The following is a 27,653-nucleotide window of genomic DNA, read 5'->3' as shown; positions in this document are numbered from 1 at the left end:
GCGTGCTGTGGGCAGGCTTGCCCGTGCAAAGTGGGTTTCAGGGCTTTCAGGGCACGGGGGCTGTTGGCTGCACGTGCAGAGGAGGATGAGGAGAGCCCTGAGGAAGGACAATCCCCATGCTCGGGGTGGGGAACACACTGTGACAGAGGCATTTTTGTGTTCATAGCAAACCCAGCCTCTGCTTGCTCTTTTCATGCTTTTATCTCATGTGCCCCTGGCTTGGCTCGTTGCCTCCCTTCTCGTTTGAGGCTTTGGCTGCAGTGTATGATCTGGGATTAGATAGCCCTGCAATTCCTGTATGAACTACAAAACCTGGCACTGGGGCTGACAGCCCAATTGCTGCATTGAGATGGTGATGAGCAGCAGCCAGGCTGTGCTGGGTGTCTGTGCTGGCACTTGGGGAGAGGCTTTTGAAGCCTCATCCTCCTGTCTCTGCCATGCTGGGTTTTACAGGGCCCCTCCCTGCCCTGGAACCCGTGGAGAAGGTGGGAGGGCGGTGCAGGATGCTGGTGCTGGTGTGCCGTGGTGTTAAAAGCATCAGGTGAGCTGTGATCTGTCCAGCAGCAGCTCTGGCACCCCTGTGTCCCACTGAGGTGACCCCAGCTCGTTGTCACCGTGTTACACAAAGGGACAGAGCTCCTCAGTCCTGGCTGTGACAGCTCAGGGTTTGCTGTCACTCCCTGCAGCCACACAGAACCGTGCAGGGGGGTGTCCCTGGGACAGCACAGGGCTGTGTTCCTGTCACAGCTCCTGGGCTCAGGACAGGCTGGGCCTGGCACCCTCTGAAGAGGCAAGAAGGACGTGGGTGGCTCCTGACTCAGCTCAGCATCACTGCCCCCTCCCCGGCCCGGGCACTGCAGTGGGTGGCACTTGCTTCTCCTGAGTCATGCTTGACTGAAATTCTGCCTTCTGGAATGTCTGTGCTTGTTTTTCCCCCCTCTCTGTTGCTGTGCCTTTCCCTCCTCGCCCAGCCCTGTGCAGGAACAGCCCCAGAGCAGCAGTGAGAGCTGCAGTGAGTCTGGTTTCCTTCTTAATGCTGACCTCCTCCTCTTTGATGGTGACCCTGGATTTCCAATTCAGAAGGCAGCATCCAGTCTGGCTTGCCCTGGGTCTGGTCCAGAGGGTCATTGAGGATTCCCTTAACTCTGGGAAAATCAGGGCTGGGATTTCCATGCTCATCAGCACGAGTGGAGAGTGGTCAGCAGTTCACAGCAGGCTGCTGTCAGAGTTCAGACAGTGCTGGGGTGGCACTGTCCCCCCGTTCTGCATGGAAAAGGCATTTTGGGAGGTGTGGAGGTGCTGCAGGAGAGGGGCCAGCATGGAAAGCACCCTGTGGATTGTGCCAGGGGGTGTCTGGCTCCATGTTCAGGATCTGCCAAGGTGGCACAGGGTGTGCCCACCCTGCTCTGGGGTGACAGGGCAGAGGGTGGCAGCCCCCCCGGTGACCCTGTGGGCTCAGAGCCCACTGCAGCTTCTCCCTCTGTGTCTGCTTCTGCAGCTGCTGCTTTCCAGTGGTGGGGTAGGAGGGGAGATGGGGCTCCAGCTGGGCTCTGCCATCCTGATCACACTTTCCTTTATCCACAAGGAGTGTGCAGGTCTGGAATTCAGAGGAATGTTAGCTCACATTTTGGGACCACACATGCCATATATAAAATAAATGTGAGTGGTTTGTAGTGTGTGCTGTTTGAGCTCCCTGGCAGGTCCCAAGGATCAGCACCATTTACCTCGAGCTTTGGGAACCTGGGGCCAGCCTTCCTTACCCCCTGCTCTAAAATTGAGGGATGGAATATGATCCACACAGCCCTGAGAGCAGCTTTGGAACCACTTAGGGTGGCACATCTCAGTGAATCCTCAGAAAATCTGCATTTGTGGGTTTTCTTCAGGTGTAATAAATTAATAGGTATGGTACATCCCTCATCATGACACAATCTCTATGAAAATACTTAAAAAAAAATTATTATAGTTGATTTTTATCTCTTTGTTGGCCCAGAGAGATTTTTAATAGAAATAAGGAGCTAACTCCTTATTTAAATATGCCACAGATGCTTCCGTTTGATGAAGGCATGGGAGATATCCCAGGTGGCTTTAGAAGGCAAACACATATTGCAGACAGGATCCCTCACTCCTCCACATCTTTGCAGTTACCTGCACATCCTCCTCTCCTTCCTGACCTGTTTTTGAACCTTGTTCCCCTGTGGGTTCACCCTGCAGGTGAGAGTTTTTCCTGTTGGCCCATCCAGTGTTCCCTGTGTAAGGAATGCTGTTGGCTGTGCAGGTTGTAGTGATTTTGGTTTACTAATTTGGATTTTTTTTTTGCTGTGAGAAAGGATTAGGAGGAAGGTAAAACAGGCTTAACTTTAAATGGTAGAAAGAGAAACTTTATTAGTAGAAACTATAAGGAAAAAAACCTCAGAATAAAAATTTAGACTATTTTTCCTTCCATCTTCTTTGATACTGAAAACATACAGAAAACAACTTACTCAGTTCACCATCTTTAAAATAGTTTTTCACCAATTTACTTGGGAGAGGAGACTTTTATAAATCTCTATGGAGATTTCTCTGTAAGAAATAGTTTTTAGTTCCTGAATGCATTTCCACGACCACCACACCTTCAGACAGAGACCTGGGTTGGAAAATGAATGATTACCAAGGGCTGCAGCTGACACCATGGCAGGCACCTCTCCCTGCTGAGCAACTTGTGTGGGATCATTTTTCCCAAAAAATCATTTCCAAGCTTTACAGAGAAGTCTCTTAGGTTTTGCCAGCAGAGACAGTGTTGGTCACATCCTGACATCACCACTGAATTCTTTCCTGGTGCCAGGCAGTGAGGAGTTTGATCAGATGAAATGGCAAAATCCCATTATCAACCATTTCAGGGTTCAGCCAACTGAATGCTCAAACTCCAGTTTGGATGCTGCAGTTCCTGAGCCAGAGCCACTGGCAGAGCTCAGGATTCAGGTTTTCCTTGCAAAGCCAGGTAACTTTGAGCTGTTGGATCAATGTGAAGCTGTCCCAGTGAATTTGTGCCCGTGTTTCTTGAATCACAGGCTGGGACACTGCTGTGGGCTTGAGGACAAAGTGGTTGGATACCCTAATTCAGAACTGCCTTTTGGGAAGGCAGAAGGGAATGGGCTGGGCAGGAAGCAAGCAGTGCCTTGCCATATGTGTATAATCAGGAGGAAAATGCCTATTCTGGGATGCTGGCCGTAATTACCAAGAAATGAAGGCAATCCTGGATGATGGTAACAGTAAAAAATGTTGCCTTAAAGGCACAGGGTCCACTTTCCTTATCAGCCTGAAGTTGAGAGAGTTTGACAGGGAGATGCTTTAGATTTGCAAATCATGGTATTTAACATCCAGGCGTGTGACACACAGCATTAATTGTGATCACTTCGGGGATGCTCGAGGTTCTTAGCAGATGAGGATCTTCTTTTTTCTGTTCTGGGTAATAATTTGAATTCCCCCAAAGGCCTCCGGGGCACTGTGGCATGAGGCTGGGAATGGCAGTGTGAAGTAGGAAGGGTTAACAGAGTTACTGCTCGAAATTCCACTTTTCTTTCACCAATAGCCAGCAGTCCTTGATGGGGCCCCGTGTTTAGTGTTTTCTGACAGTGCAGAAAGATCAGTGACTGCATGAAACACATTTAGTTTTCATTTGTGCTCTTTATGTGTCTCTTGTAATCAGGAGGCAGTGCAAGCTCCAGCTTGTGGTTTATTGCTGTTGCTGTCTCCCCTTGAGCTGCCTGAGCAGAGCAGGTTGGGTGGGAAGCAAAATGAGAGCAGTTTAATAGCAGTAGCCAGCCAGAAAGAGCAGAGATGGAGTAAAGAAAATAATCCTGTCAGACTCCATTGCAATCCGGGCTTCCAAATGGGAAGATAAAAGAGACATTTCTGAGTCCTTTCAGTGCATGAAGGTCTAGCTCTTCATGTAGCTTCTGTTGGAAACACCGAGGTGATCTCTGCACCAAAACAATGACCCTGCTTTTGTTACAGGCTAAAGAGAGCCAGCCAGAAATCTTGTTTGCAAACTGGGACAGTTCTTATTACTTTAAGTGGGTTTTTGATTTCATCAGCACCTCCCAGCTGTTCTCTTGTTCTCCAGTAACACAGATCTCCACAAATGCCAGGTTTTGGGTCAGGCCTGGGCCCAGCCTGCAGCAGAGTGGGGAAATGGGTCAGGCTGGGTTTCAGCAGTTCAGGAGAGACTCAGTGCTGCCCTGACAGGCAGAGCCTGCTGCTGGGGCTGGGCTGATTCCTGGGGTGCCCTGTGCAGGGCCAGGAGTTGGACTCTGATGATCCCTGTGGGTCCCTTCCAACTCAGGATATTCCAGAATTCTGTCAGGTGGGCGTGGAGGTGACCAAAGAGAACACAGAGGCTTGGCCACAGGGTGTGAAATGAAGTTTTTAGAGAGCAGTGCTCCCCCAGCCCCACTGACAGAGCCTTGTGCTCTTGCCCAGCTGGTGGTGGCTGCAGGCAAGAGGATTCTGTGGGAGCACAGAGCATGGAAGGGAATTTGGATGCTCCAGCAGCCCCTTGGCCAGCAGATAACAGGGTGTAGATGAAAACAAATCATGAATCAGCACTCCAGCTTTCAGCCAGGGGTACTCCAGGGAAGAAAACATTCCCAGAATGGTCCCAGAGTCTGGAATGTTGGGTGAGCATTTGCAGGGCTGTACAAGTGACGTGGCCTGAGCAGTGTCACAGGGGGCTGGTGTCACAGGGGATCATGGCACAGTGTCACAGGGGGCTCATTCTGACCTGGAACCTGCTGCCCTTCCAGTGCCTGCAGGGAGCAGAGAGGGAAGAGCAGGATCTGGAGGAGCCAGCAGGAGGAGTGCTGAAATCCAGAAAGAGCTGAATTTAGACCTCCACCATCTGTGTGGTTGTCTGGGCAGGATCAGGTTTAGCCTCCTGTGACCAACCAGATTTGCAGGATGCTCTGCAAAACACTCTGTGCTTCACTTAATGCTCCTGGAATTGCAGTGGGTGGAAATTTGGCTCACAGGCAAACCTCCAGAGCTGAAAACTTCCCCCTGCTGCTGTGGCCTTTGATCAGCACCATGTGAAGCCCCTGGGAGCAGCTGGAGATGCCAGCAGAGCAGTGACGTGGCTGCACAAGGGTTTCCCATCTCCTCCTGTTATCAGTGCTTTGGAAAGACTCACCCTGGCCTGGCTGCTCTGCAGCCAAAGGGATTGGGATTGGCAGCAGGCATCAAAATGCCAGTGCTGCTGCACTAAATCCATGGAATGAAAATAGCATTGCCACACAAACGCTGTGAGCTCTGCCCTCCCCCTCTCAGATCCCACACTGCAGCTCCACCAGGATGAATCAAATGTCTCTTCCCAAACTCAGGAGACAGACAGTGCTGAATAATTTGGCAGGGATGTGCCGACCTCCCCAGCACAGCTGTCCTTGTGCAGGAGGAGTTACATAAACCCAGAGCACCAGCACCTCAGCTCCCCCAGGGACACTCCTGCCGAGGCTGGGGTGGGAATTGAGTGGCTGTGAGGGGGTTTTGGGGAGCTGGGACACCCCCCTGTCCCTGATAGGATCCATCCTTCACCTCATTGCTGGCTGGGTTGAGCAGATCCCATTTCCCTCAGCACCAGCTGCTGTGTCCAAGGGCTCAGAGTGAAGCTCGCAGGCCCTGGCATCCAAACTCTTAGCAGATTTATTTTCTGATATCAAGGATATTTAGGGTAAAACATTCCAGAGGGTTCACTGAGCTTTAGGGTCTCATTTGGGCCGAGGGGAGGCCCAGTGTGGTGCTGCACTGAGATCTGCTGTGTGTCACTGTCACTGTCCCATCTGAGCACTCAGCCCGCTGTAGGGTTAAATTAAATGCACAAAAATTGTCCCCTGCGTGTTCATGGAAAGCAGGCAGGGCTGCTTTCGTCAAAGGGTCTCTGTAAGGTAAATTAGACTTCAAAAATGTAGGCTCAGAATCTTTTTTTAAAAAGTCAAGGAGCGTTGAAAGCCCTCATGACTGAAGATAGCCACAGACATGGCAGAGTGGCAGCGTGCCACGCTCTCATTGCTCACGGCAGGCTGGGCAGAGGCAAGAGAGGGAGCAGGAAAAATCAGGACAAGTTTCAGGAGTGCATTGGAAAACTCAGCTCCTCTGCTCTGCAGTCAGTGCCCAGGGCAGTGGGAATTCACAGACAGGGGCTGAGACCCAGCCACACCTCAGTGCAAAGGGACTCAGCCTCTTCCAAAGCTCTGCCCTTCCCACATCCTGAGCTGATATTTGGGTGCATTACTGTGAGCCCTGGCTTAGTCTTAGCCTAAGTCCAGCCCCAGCTGGTCCCTGGTTCAGCTGTTCCATGGCAGGGGCTGGGCTGGGTCTGTGTGTGCCTCATCCCTGGGCCCTGGGGAGCTCCTCACCTCTGCTGGGGTGATCTGCAGGGATTGCTGCTTTTCACCCCTGCACAGACACCCCCAAACCCCACCCTGGCCATCCCTGGCAGCTCCTGGAGCTGCTCTGGCAGCCTCGGGGCTGTGCCCATTCCCTGGGCAGCCTGGGCAGTGCCCAGCACCCTCTGGGGGAAGAACCTTTCCCAAAATCCAACCTGACCCTGCCCTGGCCCAGCTCCAGCCATTCCCTGGTGCTGTCCCTGGTCACAGGGAGCAGAGATTGGAGCTGCCCCTTGGGAGGATGTCAAAGACCTCACTGAGATCTCCCCTCTCTGAACCAACCAAGTGCCCTCAGCTGCTCCTCCAGGCCCCTCCAGACCCTTCCCCATCCTCGTGGCCTCCTTTGGATGCTCTCCAGTGGTTTAAAGTCTTTTTTTTGTATTGCTGTGCCCCAAACTGCCCGAGCACTGGAGGTGAGGCCAGCCTAGGTCACAGCAGGACAATGCCCTCCCTGGCCCCAGGACAGGGATGTCCCTCGTGGCTCCAGGGCAGTGCTGGTGTTCTGAAAAGCTGCTGGGGATGGAGTGATGATCCCCAGAGGAAGAACCACCCTGCTGCCTGTTCCTCCTCCTCCCTGTGCCTCTCAGGGCTGTGCTGTGCTGCCCACGGGTCTCCTCTGCCTCCCTTGGCTCTGCCAGCTCTGATCCCAAGGCATGGGAAGGGCTGAGCTTTTCCCACACAGCTCTGAGCTGGTAGAGATGCACCAGAGCCCTCCAGTGTGTGTCTGATTACTTACAGCTCCCCATTGATCTGTACAATAAATAAATGTCATTATCCCATGGCAGAGATGGGGAATGGCTGAGGGAGAAATGTCATCTCACCTGGAGCCCCGGGAGCTGCCCTCACAGGGCTGGGCTGCATCCCTGTCCTCAGACCACACAATTCCTCCCTCAGTCATTCTGAAACTCCTTTGGCACTGGAATATGCAGGGTTTGATAAATGGGAGCACCAATAACCTACATATGCAGTGAGGAAGTTGTAATGGATTATTCTGAGGCTGGCACCTCCTGTCCTGTCAGCTCCTAAGAGGGATCTCATGACTCAGGCTGGAAATGGCTCTTTCTGCATTTGTGTTTCATGGATGATTTGTTTTATCCAGGAGAAGTGGGGTGTGACTTAGCACAGAGTAAACCACCGCTCCTGACAAAAGGCACATCCTAAATGCAAACCCTTGCTTGAGGCCTCCCCATCTACCCCTGTGTGCCACACACTCAGGAGCTCGTTTCCTCCTCAGGTGCTGCTGGAACCCCTGAATGGATTTTGGTTGTGATGCCATTTTGCATTGCTGGCTGCAGATTGCCCTTCCTGGCATTATTCTTCTTTTTCTCTGTCTTGGTTTGAAAGGCAGGTGTCTGCCAAGAGAGGCAGGAGCCTCTTTTTAAAATGGAGAATGCAAACCCCCTCCCTCCAAATTATTATCATCTTGAAATTAAGGGGCTCTCAGGCAAAGCTGTGGGAACAGGAATAACAGTTCTTTGCCAGGAAAATGCCAATAGCAATGCAGTATTGCAGAGAACAAACCCAGAGCAGGGGCAGAGGGAGAATCCAAGGTGCCCCCGTCAGTCAGTCAGGGTTGGTGCAGTCCCATTCCATGGTGGCTGCATCCTCCTGCAGTGACAGATGTGGTTCTGCTGGAGCAGGGCTCCTGCACAAGGTGCACTTTTCCTCCAAAGCTGCAGGGATGATGTGCAAGGCTCTGGTTTTCCTCTGGGATCCAGTGGGAAAAGGCTGCTCTGCTGTTCCAAATCTCCCCTTTGATCTGGGTAGGAAATGCTCGGCTCCTGCCCTGGCTGGAGCATCTCCCAATGGGATGATGGAATTTGATCAGCCCTGCCCTGGGACTGCATGGCCATGGACAGGAGAGATCTCCTGGAGGGAGGATGGGCTGTGGGCAAGATAAAGAACACTGCAACAGCTGGGTGAACAGCTGGAACATGAACAGCAGAGATCCCCACAGAGATCAGGATCACTGCCACAGCTGGGTTAACAGCTGGAACATGAACAGCAGAGATCCCCACAGAGATCAGGATCACTGCCACAGCTGGGTGAACAGCTGGAACATGAACAGCAGAGACCCCCACAGAGATCAGGGTCACTGCCACAGCTGGGTGAACAGCTGGGGATAGAATCCAAACTTTTTGGTCCCATCCTGTATTGCAACCTCAGACATTCCCCTTGAGTGTCTCAGGGGGGATTTGACCTTTCCTCTCCCACAGGCACAAGGAGCTGTGCTCTGGACTAGTGGGACAGGAAAAAAATAGAGATGAAAACTAGAGAGCAGGAGAAGCAGCACAGAAGGCAAGTAGGAGTCCAAGAGCTACTGAGCAGTGATTTACAGGTGCAGGTGTCTAAATCCATTACAACAGGAGCATAATTCATTGTGGGAGCCCATCTCAGCTTCCAGGTTTTCCAATAAAGCTCAGCCTTGCTTTGCTTATGGTGGCCACAAAGGAGATTTTCCATAAAGTCTCCTTCCCCCTTCCAGGAGGGGACAGTGATGGAGGTGGGAGCAGAGGGGGTGGCCCAGGCAGGTCCCAGGGCAGAGCAGAGCTGTGGGGGGCTTATGTAACGTGTCAGAGCTTCCCTTTGTGCTCCTGTCAAACCACTTCTTCTGGCTTCATCTTTTCCCTGTGAATCCTTAGTACAGATTACGTGAACAGACTGCAGAGCATTATTCAGAAGAGCTTAATTAACCTCAGCGAGGGGAAGAAAAGGAAATCGTGGAAGCTGTAGGGTAAAAAAAGATCATATTTAGACAAATAAGTGCAAATGACCCAGATGCATCAATTTCCTTCAGAGCCAGGCAGGCAGGGCTGGATGCTCTGCAGAGGCTGCAGGTCTGTGCCACTGCTGCCATCCCCACCCTGCCCCAGGTCCTGCTCATCCTACCTGCTCCATCTGTCACCTCCTCACACTCAGCAGCCAGCTGCAGGACGCCAGGAGAGCAGGGTTCATTCCCTTGGCAGGATTAAGCACACTCAGATCATCTCTGATGGATGTTTGTCTAACCTTCTTTTGAAAATCCCCCAGGAATGCCATCCCAAGACTTCCCTCTTTTTTCTATTCTAGGGTTTAACTACTCTTCTAGATAGAAATAGTTTTTTCCCAAGTTTATAATCCTGTTCTCCCTTGTGGTAAATTAAGCCAAGCCACAATCAAAATGGGGAATAATTGATCACCAGCCTCCTTAAAAGAGGAGCAGCTTTCACATACTGGAATACCAACAGCACATTCCTTTTTAGTTATGGCCTTTCTAGATTAAACAGCTCCATTTCTTTGGCCTTTCCCCACTGATGAGTTTTTGAGAGTCTTTTTTTTTTGGGTGGGTGTTTATATTTTCTTGCTCTTTCCTGATTCAACTCCAAGAAATAATCTTGTGTGACATTCAGTGGCCAGTGCAGAGCAGCCAGTGGTCACCCTGGCTGAGCCACAGGCAGGATGATAAACAGGACCAAACAACCAGAGCCAGCCTGTGAACAAAGCTGTATCCTAGAGATTCATCATTTCTTCATTTCTCTCATTCACATTCTCTCATTTCTCCCTGGATAACCAGGACCAGGAGCAGCATTCCTGTCCTCACAGAGCCAGAGCTCCTCTCAGCTTCTGTAGCAGATAAATCTCAATTTTTGTGCATGGATCTGCTTTGTCCTCCTGCCACAATCCATTTCCCTCCTCAGCCTCACAGCTGCTTTCCTTGATCTCATGTTTTCTTTGACTCCATGAGAGTGAGAAAAGGACAGAACTGTGCTGGACAGTGCTGTGAGGAGCAGCAAGCAGCATCCCTTCATGGCCTCTGTGCTCTCTCGATTTCTCTCCTCTTCTCCACGTGCTTAAAAAGCTCCTTAAAACAAAAGTTTGGCCTTTTTTGCTGTCTGCTGCAGGCCAGATGAATACCTGAATTTTCTTGAGCTCAATTACAGTGCAAGATGTTTGAAGAGGGCCCTGCTTCACTAAGGAGCTGAGTGGTGTCTGTTATTCTTTAAAAGCTGTGATAAAATATCCACAGATCAAATAATTAGTGTGCTTCTCATATTATGGGTGTTAAAATTGAGTCAGTTGGGTAATAATATCCATTCAGTGAGTGTTGGCAAGAAGAAGGGAGAATGATAATAGGAAATGCTGAGCCCATTAAAAATCAAATTATCCAGTTACAGTTGTTAATGTGTGGACTGAAGTTCCTGGAACCAGCTGTGGACAAAGTCCTCCATGTCCAGGCACGTGCTGCTCCTGAGATGTTTGTGTGGGGAATAAAGTGAATTATAAATTATATTATTATAAATTCAGGGTACCAGTGTGGAGTTCATGGCCAACAAGGGAGGACAGGTCCTTCTTCTGAAGGAAAGTATTGGGAGAAGAGATGATTCCTTTCTTCTGGAGTCATTATTGAATTTCTTTTTCCAAATGCAGTGGGACTGGCAGGCAGGAGCTTTGTGCTCAGCTCGTGGTGTTTCCTCCCGTGCAGCTGAGCTGCTGCTTCCCCAGCCCTGCATTTCACCTGTGGGGCCATTTGATAATCCAGAGGCATCTGTAGGATTCTGTTACCTCCTCACTGCTCCTCCAGGAACTCCTGGGCAATCTTCTCATCCAGTGCTCAGGAGCCTCACCAGAGGCAGGGCCAGCTCAGGCACACATGTCCAAACCCATGGATTGGCCTCTGGAAGCACAAAGCTGGTAAAGCACTCACTATTAAAAATAGCTCATCGTGTTTTCTGGGCCAAAATTGGGATCATAAGAGGGGGAAATGTATTTGGTGTGTATAAGGAAAAGGCAGTGCACAGAGCCTGGGATTTTCAGAGCTTGTGATTGTTGATTCTTCATGAAAAAAATCTCTCCACAATCATGAAAACAGATCCATCCTCACAGGAGCATGGTTTGTTGGGTTGGTTCTGAAGTTCTCTGCAGCAGTGGGAAGGGGAATGGCTGCTCCCCTTTTTAGGCTGATTGAAGGAGCACATCCTTATTCCTGTGAGATGTGCTATCAGTTGGGGTTTTTTGGGTTTTTTTTGAGAAGGTGGTGCAGGTAAATGTTCTCTCTAGAACCAGCCCCAGCCTCCCATTGAACACAATTGTGTGGTGCTGACCTGGCTGATCAGGCTCCCTGTGGCTCTTGCAGCCTCTCCACAGCACCAAGGCAGAGAAGCAATTTCCTAAGTTAGCACGAGACTGAAAAGATTTTCTGTTGCCTATTCAGCCTGAAATAACTTTTTCTTACATTTTGGACTATCACTATTTCAGGCCTACACCAGAAGAAGTTTTTTTTCCTACAAGATATTTGTTAATGGAGTTTCCCCCCCTGCCCAGAGCATTCCAAAGGAAGGAGTCAGGATTTAAAGCCTGTGAGTTTCTGGCCAGTCTTGTGATAGTTAATATTGTCTGGCAGATTCATGAGCAAGTTTGCTAAATCATTATGATGTAGAGTTTATTTTCCAAGATTAATTTGTTTAAAATAATACCTACTGCTTATCTTGAAAAAGCCTCACTGCTAAATATTATTTCAATAAATAAATGCTCCACATTGCCTTCATTTTTCCTCTCAAATGAATCCTCTGACATTGCATTTATCTTTAGGGCACTCTGAAAAATCCAAAGGTATTTAGGATAAATTGATTTACTATACCTAAATACTGCTTTTGAGAGTGGTTAGAGGAAGGAAATCTTGATTGTGTGTTGCTGAATTTGGTTTTAAATAAATAGAATCACCTTGTGTGGCCATGACTAGAGAATTAACATTCTGTTTTCTGATGATCATCTCCTGTTATCTGACATAACAGGCACAGAGATGTGGGGCCAATGGGGAATTTACTTTTCCCTTCCCCACACAGAGAAATGAGCTATTGCTGAAAACCAACTGAGAAAGGAGATGAGCATGAACAGGTTTGGTTGAAAAGGTTATAATTATCAAGGAGAGAAAAAGAAAAAAAAAGCTGAGCTGGATCAAGAAGTTAAATTCAGGGTGGAATGAGGTCAGAGGTGGGTTGGGAGTGCTTTGAGCTGAAAATCAGGGTGGTTTCTCACTGTGAGCTCTGTGTGGATGGGAAATGGGCCCTGAGGAGAAAGGGGCAGAGAGCACCAGAGGGAAAACATCTGGGTGTGGAAAACATCTGGCCCGGGCACCCTGTGCTGCCAAAGCAGTGATGGCTCCAGACTGGTGCCTGTGGCCAGCCTGGTGTGGGTCTGTGCCCCACATTTCTCACCCTGGGCAGCAGAACCTCCCATGGGGAAATGCTGGCATGTGTCACTCCTCAGAGGCATTTCTTTGTGCCTTTGTGCTCAGGGAGGTGTTCAGTTCTCTCTGCCCAGGGGCTGCCCTGTTTGGCCACCAAAAGTTGTGTCCACAGCAGGGGAGGCTGGAAGGATCTTTCACCATCACTTCTTTCTTTTCCTCATCTGTCCCAGGAACTGAAAGATCTGACCAAGTTTCACCATCACTTCTTTTTCTTCCTCATCTTTTCCAGGAACTGAAGGGTCTGACCAAGTTTCACCATCACTTTTTTTCATCTCTCCCTGGAATTGAAGGATCTGACCAGCTTTCACCATCACTTCTTTCTCTTCCCATCTCTCCCAGGAATTCCCTGCTGAGCTCAGGCTCTCCATGAGATCTCACCCCAATCCCTGTCTCCTTTTCCCTCTGCAGGATCTGATCAGGAGGGATATCCTGTATTACAAAGGCCGCATAGACATGGATAAATATGAAGTGGTGGATATAGAAGATGGGAGAGATGATGACTTCAATGTCAGCATGAAGAATGCCTTCAAACTGCATAACAAGGAGACTGAGGAAATGCACTTATTCTTTGCCAAGAAACTGGAGGAGAAGTTGAGATGGCTTAGAGCTTTCAGAGAAGAAAGGAAGATGGTAAAAGAAGATGAAAAGATAGGTGAGGAATGTGGAAATGAATCTGAAAGGAGGCTGTTGGTAGTGCTTAATTTAGCCCCCAATGGGTGGAGGAGCCCACATTTGCTTTGTGGTAGAATTGAAATGTCCTAGACATAAATAGGTGTCTTTCCAGCTCAGTTACTGTTCTTTCTGGCCCTCAATAAACAAATTCTGCCCATGGGTCAAGCCTGGAGCTCTGTGGGCGTGTGGGAGAGGGAAGTGTTTGGCCATCCACCTTCAGGGTCTCCTGGCTGCATCCTCCTGCTCTGGTCAAGGATGTTTTGTGCAGAGGGGAGGCAGCAAAGCCAGTGACAGTCCCTAAACTGACTGTGACCAGTGTCACTCCAGGCTCAGTCTGCTGCTCAGCTCTAAAGCACCGGGGCATATTTATGACACTGTATAAATAAAAATGGCTCTAATCTTACTTTTCATCCAGCCCCTGCAGAGTGAGATTAGAAAGAGTTGCTTTTCAGTAGAGCACCCAGAGCATTCCGTGTTTGCAAACAGTGCAGAGCATCCCCCTCCCCAAAGGGAAAGGAGGCTTTGTGAGCAACCTTCTGAATTGTGTTTGCCGTGTTCCCTTTTGCAGGCTTTGAAATTTCTGAGAATCAAAAGCGGCAAGCGGCAATGACAGTAAAGAAAGTCAGTAAGCAAAAAGGTAACCGGCAACACGCTCTGTGCCTGGTGATGTGAGGGTGGAGCGGGCTGGGCTGAATCCTGCTGGGTTAGGATCCAGCATCCCCTCAACTTCCCCCTCCCTTCTCTCTTTTTTATATCAAATACCGTTTGTGCTTTGTATCCTTCCTTAATGTATCTGTGGGCCAAATTAATCTCTGGTCGAAGGTGGTTGAAAGCCAATGGAACAGCACCAGAGATGAATTTGATCTCGTGTCTCCAGTCTGATGTCCAGAAGCTGTCCCTGGGGGCAGAAATCTATCTCAGTTGTTTATCTCAGGCTGAAATGGGAGTGAGTGCGGAGGTGTGTAGAGGTTCTGCTAATTCCCAAAGTCTCCCATTAGCAAAAAAAAAAAAAAAAAAATTAAAAAAAATTTAAAAATTGCTAAAATGCTGGAACTGGAGAGGGAGTACCCCTTTCCTGCTGCTGGAAAGGAAAGGGACACTCTTGTTTCCTGGGGCTGCCTGTAACTTTTTAAAGACAGCACAGTAGCATCAACTGTAGGAAATAAAGTATTTTAGTAAAGACCTTGCATCTCTGGAATGTCAGATTCATTTCCCCAGCCAGGCAGGCTGCAGCCAGCTGAGCAATGCCCTGCCTGCTGTTAGGCAGAGTCTCAGCTGGCCCAGGCCAGCGTTGATTCTCTCTGGCAATAACTCTTGCAGCTACAGGTTTGGAAATTCTCACCGCAGAGGGAAGGTCAGAGAGGTCATTCCTCAAGTTCTCCAAAGCTTCACACAGTCATGGATGTATTGATCTGTTACCAAAGTACCCTAGCACATGTAGGCCTACCAGTGGCTTTTGAGAGAGCTCCTCAAGGCTTGGCTCAGGTCAGGTGCAGGCAGGTTGGTCCCCGCTCTGTGTAGGTTTTTGGGGGGTTTTGCAGAAGCTGAAGGAGCTCTTTGCTTTCTGCCTCACCTGTGTGTTGTCTACTGGCTTTGCTGGTGCAGGAGTGGTTTGCCAGGCCAGCTGTGAACTCCTTGGTTTGCTGTGTCTCTCCATTGTCATCAGTCTTCTCCTCTCTACTGATTTCTTCTGTCGTCTCCTGAGATGTTCTCTAAAAGCTCTCCTGGCCAGATGCTCTAAGCTCGGAGTGTGCACACCCAGAGCAGGCCCAGGTGCCTCACACTGTCCCTGTCACAGCCCCTCAGCACCTGCATGCCTGTCCCTCAGCACGGGAGCATCCACAGGGCTGCACCATGGCAGAGCCTGACCTGCATGACTGCCACGACAAAACCAGGGTCAGTTATTGCTAGCTGCTCAGTTCGTTCTGTTATTAATTAATGGAGGTATTAATTAATAATTGTGCTGTTCAGCCGGTAAGGGACACAGTTCAGAGGTGCCTGAGCATGCCTGCCAGTATTCCCACGTTAATCACTGGACTTGCATCCTGACAAACACAATCTGCCTGACAGGACTTGTGTCTCACACAGCAATTGCTCTCTGTCTGCTCTCTTTGTCTTTCTCTCTCTTTCTCTCTGAGATGAAAAAGGAGGGGTTGTTATCTTGGGCTTCTCGGACTATGAAATTCATTAGCTCCTGAAACAGCAGTCAGCATTTCTTCAGTGAAGAACAAGCCTAGGCTGGGGCACTGGCAGTTCTTTTTATGGGATTAAGTCCTCGAGCCAGACAGAAGTTCAGTCACACCCCAGCACTGAGTTCAGCACAGCCTGGTTGGTTTTAGGACGTGAAATCTGAAAAAAAACACAACAAATAGGGTCATTAAAACAGTAGCTCTGTATGCTTTGCCCTACACTGTGGTGATCATAGCCCAGTCTCAGGTTGATTAAATTCAATATTGACACTGAGAGCTCTTAGTTTTGTTACTGTGGGGTTTGTCCTGTGCCCAAGAGCCAAGGAGAGGTGCAAGGCTGCCAGAGCAGGGAGCTGCTGGCACTGCTCAGGAGAGAGAGGTGGCAGGAAACTCCTGAGAGCTTTTGGTGGCTGATTTTATAAATCTTGCCCTGTGCATTTTACAGATATTGACAATATTTTATTTTGCCAAGAGCTTGGCAGCCCTTGGGGCTGCAGGTGTGCCCGTGCCAGGGGCTGCTGCTGCCTCTGCCCTCTGCAGCACCACACGAGCTGCTTTTGGGGCATCAGTTGTACCTGGAAAGCAGGGAAGCCATTCAGAGGGAGGAAGAGGTCACTGTATTCAATAGGAGTATTTCTTTATTTAAATCAGGGTGGTGTCAGTGGCTGCAGCAGGCTCAGCAGCTCCAGGTGCTGCCAGCACAGCTCCTGTGTCACAGGATGCCTATTACAGACTCGTTCCTAGATTATCTCACTTGTTCCCTGCACCTCTTAAATGGGAAACCATGGTAATTCCCCTGTCACAGAACACTTAAGGAAGAGAGAAAAGCCGTGAAGGAGGTGAAATGGAAAATGCAATCAACTTGGTTAGAGGTGAAGCAGAAAAACATTTTTCAAATAGTATAAACTGCTGCTTATTTCATGCACTGTTGTACCACACCTCCCAGAAGTATTGCTCTGGAGATGGCTGGCATGTGTTTGAGAAGGAGGCATTTAAACCTCTGCTGGCTGCAGCAGGAGAGGGGGAAGAGCAGCAGAAGAAACCTAAAACTCTGCTTTTTAAACTGGCAGGACCTTTATCCAGGTGATGAAGTGAGAACACCCTGAGAGTGTTTTGAGAGGTGTTTGATGCCCAGCTGAGGGTGCTGAGCAGCCTCCCGTGGCTCCCAGCTCTGCCCAGCAATGCGTGCAGGGCCAGGCTCCCTGCCAGACCCCCTTGATGATGGGCAGCATCCCAGGATCTGCACTCCTTATTGCATTGGGTACAACGTAACAATGTTAGACCAGGTGCCTTAAGACAGCATTAAAGCAATTTTTGGCCTTTATGTCCATTAGACATCCAGTGAGTGGGCAGTGCTGGCTCCACCTCACTGGCAGAGAAGAGGGCTGGCTGCTGCTGCTTGCCTTCTGCACTGGTTCAAGGTTTGGCCTCTTGGTTGCTGCCCTCCAGCTTCCTTCAGTGGCACTGTGGGAGCTGGGAACAGAGTTCAGCCTGGTGTCTCCTAGAAATAGTGAAGCAGTGGGAGAAATTGATTTGTTTTCTCTTACAAGAGCAACCCAAGGCCTTTGCAGCCAGGCAGGAGGGAAGGTTCTGGGCAGAGCCTGGTCCCACCAAGGGGCACAAGGGTGCCAGCACCCTGCTTGTCACTGACTAAAGGAGTGGAAACTGCCTAGAAAACCCTTGTGGATCTCCAGTCCATCCTTAATGCAAACCAGGGCTAATCCAGGGTAATTTTTTCCATTTCTGAGCGTTTGGAAGCAGAATCTCATGGAGTTCCTCTCTCCATGAGGGGCACTCTGTTCCCTGGCCCCTTGTGATCCTCCCTGCCAGGGGTGGTGTTTGCAGCCTGCAGGAACACTCAGTCCCCTCTCTGATCCCAGCTCTGTGCACATCTGGCCCCTTGCAGGACGGCCAGTCCATGGAAGGGATATTTGTTCATATTCCTGCCAGCTGCCAGCCAGTGGTGTCAGGGAATTAGAGGCCCTTCCAGGAAGGAGACTCCATTCTTAAAGCACTTTTGGAAAAGAAAATACCCGTGGAGATTTAAAGAAGTGATTTGAGTGTGAGTTGAGGGTGTTTCCCACCTCAGGAGAGCCCTTGATCCCCACACTACACCCAGCTCCTGTCCCTGCCCTGTGCACTCTTCCCCAGGAGATGCCTTCAGCCCTGGCCAGTCTTTGGGATGAGGTAAGCAGAGATTCAGACTAAACCTGTCACTAAACCTGCCCTGAACACTCAGCCATGCAAACCCAGCAGGGGTTAAATCATCAGCCAGCATGAACTGCCTTGGCCTGTCACCAAACACCCTCTGAATCACTGGATTTTCCTGTTAATTTATTCCTTTCTGATCACTTGAGCTCACAGCCAACTATGTCATCAAAACCCTGACCCAGACAGTTTCTGACTTCCCCACTCGTGCACTGGGGGCTCTCCCAGCAGCACAGCTGGGCAGGGCAGGGCTGACCAGGCTCCCTCCTCTCTGTTTAATCCCATTTTATTGCATCTTCTTCCTTGCTGACAAGATTGACGTGGCCCTGCCGTGTTTCCCCGTGGATTGACACGTGTAGGAACAGCCTCGGGGGACGAGAGCCTGAGCAGCCACAGCCCAAGTGCTTGAAAACAAAGAGGGGCATTTGCATTTTGGGATAATCAGGGTCACTTCCCTTTTTTCGCAGCACAGGAGGTGAGGGAAGGGAGCTGATCGTGTTGTCGGTGATATTTCCCCATAGATTGAGGGCAGTCTCAGTGTTTGCCCCATTTCTTGTAAAATCCAGACCCCACCAGTGCTCCCTGCTGTGGGTCCATGAGCACCATCCCACTGATGGCATCAGGAATCCAGCTGGAGTTGCCAGGAACCAGTCAGATCTACAAACTAAGGCAAATCAGGAAGAAATCCTTGTCTGGGGGAGCTCTGAGGATGGCACTGGTGACATTTGCTGAGCAAATCCCCCGGGGCAGTTTTTTGGTGAGATGTTAATGGCCCTCGTGGGATGACATCAGTGACAAGCTGAGATTCCAACTGAAATAAGTTTGTGAGCCCAGATATTCCTGCACCTTGAGCTTGGTGAGGGGTTTTAGGAAGGAGTTGCTCCCCAGGAGCTGCAGCAGCATTCCAGGGCTGAACTGATCCCTGAATCCTGTCAGTGAAACCACGGAGTGAGCTGAGATCAGCCTGCAGGCTGCTGCAGGAGAGGGAGGCTGTACAAACACTGCATGGCAGGAATTAGTTTTCAGCCAGCTCTGATGGATAAAGCCCCAGTATCATTTATTCCATCTTGCCTCGATTAGCTTTTCTTATCACACGAGGGATCATTATCTTAATGTCTGCTCTAATGACATCAGACTTGATAAATAGACTCCAGAGGCTCGGGTTAGCTCAGTGTGTGTAGGTAGATTTTGTGGTTGTCTGGGGAACATCAGGCCATGAGATGACTGTTTCCTCCTGCATTTCTCAAGCTGCAGCCAGCCCTGTCCCTCCAGACCAGAGAAGGGAGGTTGGTGGTTAGAAGAGGGAGCACCACTGAAATAAATTCCTCTGGAGCTGTGAAAGTTGGGTGATTGAGTCGAGGGAGGAGATGCAGCTGGTCAGGACAGGCAGAGGGTTCCTGTTCACAGCTCCATCCTCACCTCTGCCAGCCCCTGGTGGGGCAGTGCTTTGAGATCCTCTGTTGAGATGTGCTGAAGAGGGCAAAGGGCTGGACCCACACAGCCAGTTCTGCTCGTTTTTTCACTTAAAACTCTTTGCTGTGACAGAGTAATTAACCACACAACAATTAGTGCATCCCTGCCTTCCCTGCGTGTGGGCATTCAGGAAGAACCTGAATTTGTGGGGTTTTTGAGCATTTCCTAGAAGGTGCAAGTTGGCTGAGGTGCTGTTGAGCTCTGAGGGGTCTGGAGGGTTCCTTGGCCAGGACAGCAGGGGTGGCAATGTCACCGTCCCACAGCAGAGTGGGGACAAAGCCTGGGAAAAAGCTGCTGTTCAAAGGATAAAGAGAAAATCTCCCAGGTGTGGAGGATGGAGTAAACAGCTTGTAAGGCAAGTTTCCATGGTTCTGGGGAGGAGGTGTGTGTGTGTGTGTTCTCTGTGTCCGTGTGGTGTGAGCCCAGGGAGGGGCTGTGTCCCTGTGCTCGAGTCCCTGAGCATTGCCTGTGGGTTACCAGCATGCTTCACCTGCTGCTGAAATCGTGTTGTAACCTCAAACACAAGAGACACTTCGGAAAAAAAAAAAAAAAAAACCACAAAAAAAGCGCCCCCCCAACCTAAAAGGGATAAGCGAGACAGTTTTAAATCTTTTTAATTGTTTCCTTCTGAGCCGAGAAATCCGAAAGGCTCCAAGTGACGTTGCCTTGGTGCTATAAAAAGACATGATTTCAAGTGACAGCGCAGCATCCCTCGCCAGTTTTGTCTAGCCAAATTACGAATCTGGGAATTTTCTTGTTCTCCTCGTGAGCAGCTCTGCCCAGCCTCTCCCTGTGAGCCATCCCTCCGTGCAGCTGCAGAATGAGGCTCAATCCAGCAGAAGGAGCTCCAGCTCTGCCCGTGGGGTGGACTTGGCTGCTGTGCCTGGAAATCGTCACTTTGCCATCGATTCTTCCCTTTGTGCTTTGAATTCCGCTCGCCACGCTGCCCAAAAATTGCCTTGGAAAAGGAGCTTTGCTCGTTTCTTCCTGGTGAATTGCAGCGGAGTTATGGCTTTGCATATTTAAAAAATATATATCCCTCAAAAGACAATTTTGCACGATGGCCCCGAGTTCTGGTGAGGGAGCAAAGCACTTAGAGCAGAACAGAAAAATACCTGCCTGCCAGACTTTTCCCAGAATCGCTTTTTCTTAGGGAGATGTGCAGGTCAGGTGAACCTTCCCCTCTCAGTTTCTGTTTTCCAGACTATGGGCGTGTCCAAAAAAAAAATTTTTTTTTGAGAAGTCATTTTTGGGGCACCAAAGTGCTGTCTCACAGTTCCACGAGGAAATGCATTCTGGAATTCCCAGAGCACTGTGATTTTATCTGCATGTCCCACACACGGTGCATGTCCTTGAGATCCACAGGTTTGATCCATTGGATAAATAAGAGAAATGGGAAACCTTCAGCTGCTCGTGCAAGTAGAAGCAGGCAGGAGCTTTTGGCAGATGTTGATGCCAGTAGCCCAGATGTTGATGCCAGTAGCCCAAATCCACAGGGCCACACTCAGCTGTGGGAAGAGCTGCTTTACTGAGGGAAGGGGCAGGCTGTGCATGGGTGTGTTTCAAGCAAGGACAGACATTTTTCAGGAGTTTTGGGAAAGAACTGGATGGGTTTTGGCAGTGATCTGGCCAGGGGAGTCTGCCCTTTTCCCTTTTGGAGGAGACAGAGTATGGATTCCATTCCTTGCAGTAACTCCATCACTGTCAGTGGACATCAGCCAGACTGTCCTTTCTCTGCTTCTTCAGCTTTCCAAGTGCACAGCATTTTGCTGATCCGGGAGGTTTCCTGGCATTTTGTATCATCATTAAAATACATTCGTTCCCATTGGTTTAGAGGCAGTAAAGAGCCCAGCCAAGACGCCAAAGCCATGGGGCCACGTCCCTAAAGCAAGGTGGCTTTAAGGACTTCCAAAACCAAAACAAACTTCTGTGTCCCCCTCAACAGCAGCTTTAGAGTCACAGCTCTTCTGTTGTAGAGCATGAGGAGTTTTGGTGGCACGAGGACTGTTTGCCTTTGAGGTAATTCCTGGTCAATCTGAGAGCCAAAGCAGATTTATTTCCCACGTGAGGGACCTGTAACAGATCCTAACGTTCCCACAGATCCTAAAATCCCTCACCAGTCTGTGCTGGGAAAACTGGCCAAGGGCTGGTGGCCTCCAGGAGAAGGTTGGCACTCCTGGATGGGCTCAGGGCTGGAGTTTGTCCTCTTGGTCTCACTGGGCACACATTGGCCAGCCTGGAGATGGGCAGCTCAGAGCAGGACAGTGCCAGGAGCAAAGGGATGGGAGAGATGGGCAGAGAGGAGCTCAGGGCCCTGCCCGGGTGGGTTTCGGTCACACGGTGATTGAAATTCAAGCTGTTCCTGGGAGTTCTGTACCCACAAGGGTGGTGCAGAAGCCGTGCCAGGTTTCCTGCAGCTGCCCCTGCTCAGGTGTGACCCCGGCACAGCTCTGGGGCTGCCCTCGGCTCTGCAGGTGGGAGACGGGAGCTTGGGAAGGCAGAGTAGAGAAGTCATTGATGAGTAACTGCTCCAGCATGCAGGTACAGATGCAGAACGTCTCCAAGTAAGTTTGAAATGCTAATTGTGATGAATTCATTAAAGATTAATGAGCTCGAATCGCAGAGCAGTTTTTGCCCGCTGTGAGGAATGATCTTGGTTATTCTCTACAGTGGACAGAGATCCGCACAAAATACAGGAAAGAAGGAGAAATCAGTTAGACATACTCAAGACATCTCCACTGGAGGATTTCCCACCCTCGCTCGCTAAATCCCGTAGCAGGGAGAAGCGAATCAATTCCCTTCCCTAGAGACACGCCTTAGCTGCTGCCCCAGAGGGGTCCTGCCTGCCCGAGCAGCCCAGCAGTGTGGTGAGAGCTCTGTGGGTGCCCTCGTGAGGCTTTCCCTGTGTGTCAGTGCCCGTCGTGTGCCGCCCTCCGTGCCCGGCCAGCGCTGCCGTGTCTGTGTGTGGTCGGAGCCGCGTCGCTGTGCACGCCTTGCTCTGGTTCCTGGGTGCTAATCACCGTATTTTGCCTTCTCCAGCACCTTCCCAGCCGAGGATCTCAAAGTGTTTTACAAACATTAATTAATTTAGCTTCACAACCCTCCTGTGAGGTAGGTGGGGGATGCCATCCCGCTGTCCAGATGAGCTGCTCGGGGACAGTGGCCTCGCTGCTGTGGTTAAAGCCCGGGGAGGCGACGGTCCCCTCCAGCAGAAGGAAGAGCAGTTCTGCATGATCCAGAGATGGCCAGAGCTTACAGCGAGCTGCTCCACAGCCCTGCTCCTCTCTCCTTCCTGCACTCACGGTTTCCAGCCGGCCCCGCTGCCCCGAGGCTGAAGGAGGGCTTGTCCTTGCGGGGAAGGACATCCCGCCTGTGTCACTGCGCTTTGGTGGTGACACGCGTCCCCCCCGTTCCACTTCAGTCACCCAGAGCCACCCTTTCCACACCATCCTTCCCAGCAGGATGCCGAGGCGCCCTCGCTGCGTGGGGAAGCTGTGAGGGCAGCGTTCCCCTCTCCCCGTTCCTGCACAGGAGCTCTGCTCACCTGAGTGGGAATTGAGCATCTCAACCCTAAAAGCGTAGCCTCGCCAGTCCATCCATTGCCACCGGTTTGGATCGAGCAGAACGTGCCTTTTCTGCCTTGTGTGCAGCCTTTTTTTTTTTTTTTTTTTTTTTCCTGGGCTGAAACCAGACTGGTAAATTGAGAACAAACCCTATGGAAAAGTCCTAAAGAATGAGTTTTATCCCTGCAGGGTAGGGCTTCTCCCGGAGCAGCTCTGCTCCGTTCCTGCGGGAATCGGAGCGGGCAGCGCTCGGGGCCGTGCTGGGGCTGCTCGGAGGGGAATTTTGGGGCAGGGCTGTTGTCCAGGGAGAGCTGGGAGCTGGGAGGGTGAGCAGGAGATGGATCAGCACCCGTTAATAAATCAGCGGGACGAGTTGGCCTCGGTGGGGTCCCGGCTCTCCTGCCTCACACCGGACTTTTCCATGAGGGCGGGCAGAACGTGCCCGGCAAAAGTAATGGATTGCTGGATTGTGTGCCAGGCTCGGAGCTTTGGCACAGCCTCAGAGCTGAGAGGTCAGGCAGGTTGGCAGCCCTGGCACGTCCTGGCGTGTGGGAGCCGGTTGTGGAGCGAGGAGGAGGATGAGGAGCAGTAGCATGACGAAGAAGGACGATTGACCCGATTGCTCTTTGACTGATCTGTTTCTTTTTCCCCCCAATCATCGATGCAGGTGTGAGCTACTCCAAGTCGGTTCCTCCAGCCTACCCACCACCCCAGGATCCATTAAATCAGGGACAATACATGGTGACAGATGGCATATCCCAGTCCCAGGTCTTCGAGTTCACCGAACCCAGACGCAGCCAGGCACCATTCTGGCAAAACTTCAGCAGGTTAACACCATTCAAAAAATAATACCTAGAGAGATGGAGAATTTTAACTTAAAAGAACTAAAATTTAAAAAATAAAAATAAATAAAATTATATTTATAGATGGACCTTTTTTCGGAGAAGCACTGTTGCAACTAAATATATATACATATATATATGTATACACACATTTTAAAAAATAATAATATATATACATATATGTATATATATAGAAGGACCAAAAACTTTTTTTGTTGTTTTTGGGAAGTAATCTGCTACTAGACACTAGGAAGCACCAATGATTTCTAACCATGTGACCTGTTTTATTTTATTTTACTCCATTGATTGGACATTCTTCGTTGTTGGATTTTTTTTTTTTTTTTTTTCTTTTTTGGTCCCTGTTTTCCTTCATTTCCATCCGAGTCGTCATTGGCATCCCAGAACGCTTTTCTCGCTTGTGTGACTCCGTCATGGAACTTCCTCATGGACTACATTGGTGTATATTTTCTTTGATTTTATTTATGGTGGGGGGGTGGGGTGTTGTTTGTTCGGTTTTTTTTTTTGTTTTTGGTTTTGTTTTTTTGGAGTGCTGGGAGGTCTCTGCTCCCTGTCCCTCCCTCCCTGTCCGTCCCTCCCCGGGGCTGTCCCTGTCCTGCATCCCCTGTGCCTGTCTGGATGTGCTCCCTGTGCTCCCGCTCTGCTGTGCAGTATTTCTCTGGCTTTAACTGTTCTCTCGTGGGCAGGTGAAACCCAGCAGAAGGGCAAGCAGCTCTTTAGGAAGTGAGAGATGGGTTCTCCTCATTTTTTTAATTTTTTTTTTTGCGTTTTTTTTAAGCACTTGTCTTTTTCTCAGCTCGGTGTGATTTGTTCACACCCGGAGTAAGACGGAGAAAAGAGAATCAGGGGCTTTTCTTCTTTTTTGCTTTGTTTCTGTGGGCTTACCTTTGATTTCTTTTCTTTTCAAGCTGAGACACTTGAAAAGCCCACTCCTATCTTTGTTTCCCATGCAAAGATAAAAGCTTAAAAACCCAATGGCTTCACGCCTCCATTGCAGAGAGGAAAGTTGGCTCCGAGGCTCCCACAAGCCAAGTTTTGTGTCTTCAGGAACTAAGGTCCCATCCTTTGGGCACGCTCAGCCTGCCCAGCAGCACCCTAACGAGGGAAGCACTAATTGCCATTTGCAGGAGCAGTGACCCCAAAGTGAAGCCCCCTGGCTGCTCTCAGTGCCCACCCCCCGGCAGAACCCCCCGAGCTGTGCCCTGTTAGCCCAGGATGCCAGCCCAGCCCTGGGGGTGCCCACCTGAGCTGGCAGCAGCTCTGGCTGTGACTGGGCATTGTCCCCGTGGTTCTGTGCCCAGTCCCAGCTGCTGCTGCTGCTGCTCCAGTCCCGGCCCCTCCGTGGCTCCCAGAGCCCTCCAGGTCTCTTTCTCTCTCTTTTTCTCCCTCGGGAGAGTCACAGCTCTGTTTTTCCAGACCCTTCCTACAGTTTCAGCCTTAAGTACATTTGTTTGCAAGTGCAGGAGCTTATGGTTAAGCTTGTAAAACAGACCGTTGTCAGGAGGAGAATGTTTTTTCTTTTTTTCCTAGGGCAAATGAGACTGTTTAACCAGATTTAGAAGATGAACTTGAAATCTTTGCAGAGCTATTCTGCAAGCTCCTTTGAAAAAGTGGGATAAAGTGATTGATCACGGTATTTGTCATTTTCTTTGGAATCTGATCCAGCACATAAGCACCCCAGGACAAAGAGTGTGGAGATACATTTCTTTTTTTTTTTTCTTTTTTTTTTTTTTCCCCCTGAGAAATCCAAGTGAATGGGAAGAGCAGAGAGTGTGATTTCATTGTTTCCATGGAGCCTGTTTTATTTCAGGGCATATCACAAGGGCGGCATTATTTTTATTTAAATCCCTCTTCCACTTTTGAATAATCTAGAAACTATCAATAACCAGCAAAGCCAGATTAGTGTTTTGGAGAGGAGGAGTGGCCCCTCTGTGACAGGCAGCAGGCAAACACCAGGAATCCCAAATAGGAAGCAACCCAGTTTTATATCAGAAATTATTTTTATGCTCTTTTGTATCTTTGCATTTTTATGGCTAGATTTTAATATGGGGTACATAGCAAATATTGTTTTGTTTCTTTAACAGAATGGGTATTTAAAGCAGTGCATGAGATGGGTTCTCGTCAGTTAACTGAAATGTTTTACTCTTTCTGAATGGCTGGAGAGAGGCAGAGAGAGAGAGAGAGAGAAAGAGAGAGAGATTCCAAAATGTTGTCAACATGATGAAAATTTCAACTTACTCCTTTTGCCTTTTTAATTGCTTAGGGAAAGAAAAAAAAAAAAGCACATTAGTTAAGCCTGTTCATTTACTGTTTTGTGCCTCAGAGAGTGAGAATGAGACATCCATAATTTTTATGAGAAGATGCTTCCTAAATATTCAGCACTAGGAAAAAAGAAACACCACCGCCACACCATTATTTGCATCATAAATCAAGATCTGACAAGGCCACTTGTTGGACTCGCAGCTTCTTTGTTAAGTGGGAAGCCTGCAGGGACGAGGAGGGGCTTGGCTCTCGTGGGGGCCCTCAAGAAAGCTCTTGCCCTCCATAAATTGCCAAGGTGCTGCAGGAGATGGAGCATTGGCACAAAGAAGAGGCAGCACTGGGTGCCCCTGAGCCCCTGCAGGGGCTGGGCTGGAGCTGGGACAGCGCTGGGAGCACATGGGGGTGACTTGACTGAGCATCTGGTACAGACTTTGCATCCCAGTGCCAGACAGGAGGAACCCACTTCCCATTCCATATGCAGAAAAAAACAAACAAACAAACAAACAAAAAACAAAAAAGGAGAGTTGTAACAAACTTACATGTTTACGGTATTTCTCTGGCTGAATCTATATATATATATATACATATATATATAAAATACAAAGAAACCCTCTTCCCTAGGTAAATGACATGCATTACCCTTAACCTAAACACTAGAACAGAGGATCTAAATTCAAGATTTTCGCCTCCCCACCCTCTCCAAAAAGTCAAACAAGAACCAACCTAGGTGCATCTACCAGTTGTAAATAGAAAATACTACATAGAGAAATATATTTGAAATTTGTTTCAGTTTCTGGATGGGCACCAGCCGTCCATTGCAATGTTATTGATAGTACACTGTGGTGCTTTGGGTTTCTGGTTTTGTTCTCTTTATGCTCTGTCATCTTTTCATTGCAGCTACATTTCAGGGAACATGTATATTTAGTAGCTATTGTAAGTTCTGCATGGCATCACCAAGCTTATTTTTCCTTAAGAAGAAAAAGAAGAGTCTGTAGGAGCTTAAAGGCACTATGACGACAGGGACTTGTAGCAGAGAATTAAAAAAAAAAAAAAAAAAAAAAAAAAAGGTTTTTAAAATTCTAGTTTGAAGCCAAATACTGATATTTTAGTGCTTTTGGGGTTTTAACAGTAAGAGCAAAAAAAAAAGAAAAAAAAAAAAGAAAAAAAGGATTTTGGTAACCCAGCTGATCCGCACTTGCCAGTTTTATTATTTTGTTTATATTGGACTGTTTGACCCTGTCAAACAAGTGTCAAAGTTGTGTGTATAAAACAAACAAACAAAAAAAAGTGTTTAAAAAAAGTGTTGTAAAGACACTGAGCCTTATGAAAATATTTATGGAATTAAATAAAAAGAAGTGAAAAGGCATCTGAAGGCATTTTAAATCATTTTCCTCAGAGCGGGGTCACCCTTCTCCCAGGACTGAGCACGGGGTAGCCTAAAAATGTGATTTTAGGGTTGGGAGTGGTGCTTGTTGTCCCACGGTGCTGGAAATAATCCCAGTGCTGATTATTTGGTGCTGGAATAATACTGGTGCTGGAAATAATCCCAGCCAGATTGCTCCTTTGGCAGTGAGGATTTTCCTTTGGCAGTGAGGATTTTCCTCTGTGCCCTGGTGGGGTGAGAGGGTTCCATCACACAGCTGGGAGAACCAGACAGGGCAGGAAAAACCACAAACCCCAAGGTGTAAAAACCCACAAACCCTAAGGAGGAAAAACTACAAACCCCAAGGAGGAAAAAACACAAACCTCAAGGAGGAAAAACCACAAACCCCAAGGAATAAAAA

The 27,653-nt window shown here is 49.2% G+C and overlaps 1 protein-coding gene across 38 annotated transcripts in view; it reads left to right on the top strand.

The window, feature by feature from the left end:
• ARHGEF9 (Cdc42 guanine nucleotide exchange factor 9) overlaps positions 1-27,653 on the top strand; it is a 162,270-nt gene that overhangs the window by 130,495 nt on the left and 4,122 nt on the right. For 15 of the 38 annotated variants that reach the window (XM_088172980.1, XM_088172975.1, XM_088172999.1 and 12 more), the window contains 3 exons: positions 13,051-13,294; positions 13,883-13,951; positions 23,415-23,574. In XM_088172980.1, coding sequence (XP_088029106.1) covers positions 13,051-13,294; positions 13,883-13,951; positions 23,415-23,574 — 473 coding nt within the window. Of the gene's footprint in view, positions 1-13,050; positions 13,295-13,882; positions 13,952-22,223; positions 22,296-23,414; positions 23,679-25,930; positions 27,236-27,653 lie in introns of those variants that run through there. The other 23 variants (XM_088172985.1, XM_088173007.1, XM_088172992.1 and 20 more) reach the window with 5 other exon arrangements.

Source organism: Sturnus vulgaris, chromosome 14 (genome assembly GCF_052056855.1).
Source record: "Sturnus vulgaris isolate bStuVul1 chromosome 14, bStuVul1.hap1, whole genome shotgun sequence".
Lineage (NCBI taxonomy): Eukaryota > Metazoa > Chordata > Aves > Passeriformes > Sturnidae > Sturnus > Sturnus vulgaris.
The sequence above is the reverse complement of the archived record's forward strand: the minus strand, read 5'-3'. Positions and strand labels throughout refer to the sequence as shown.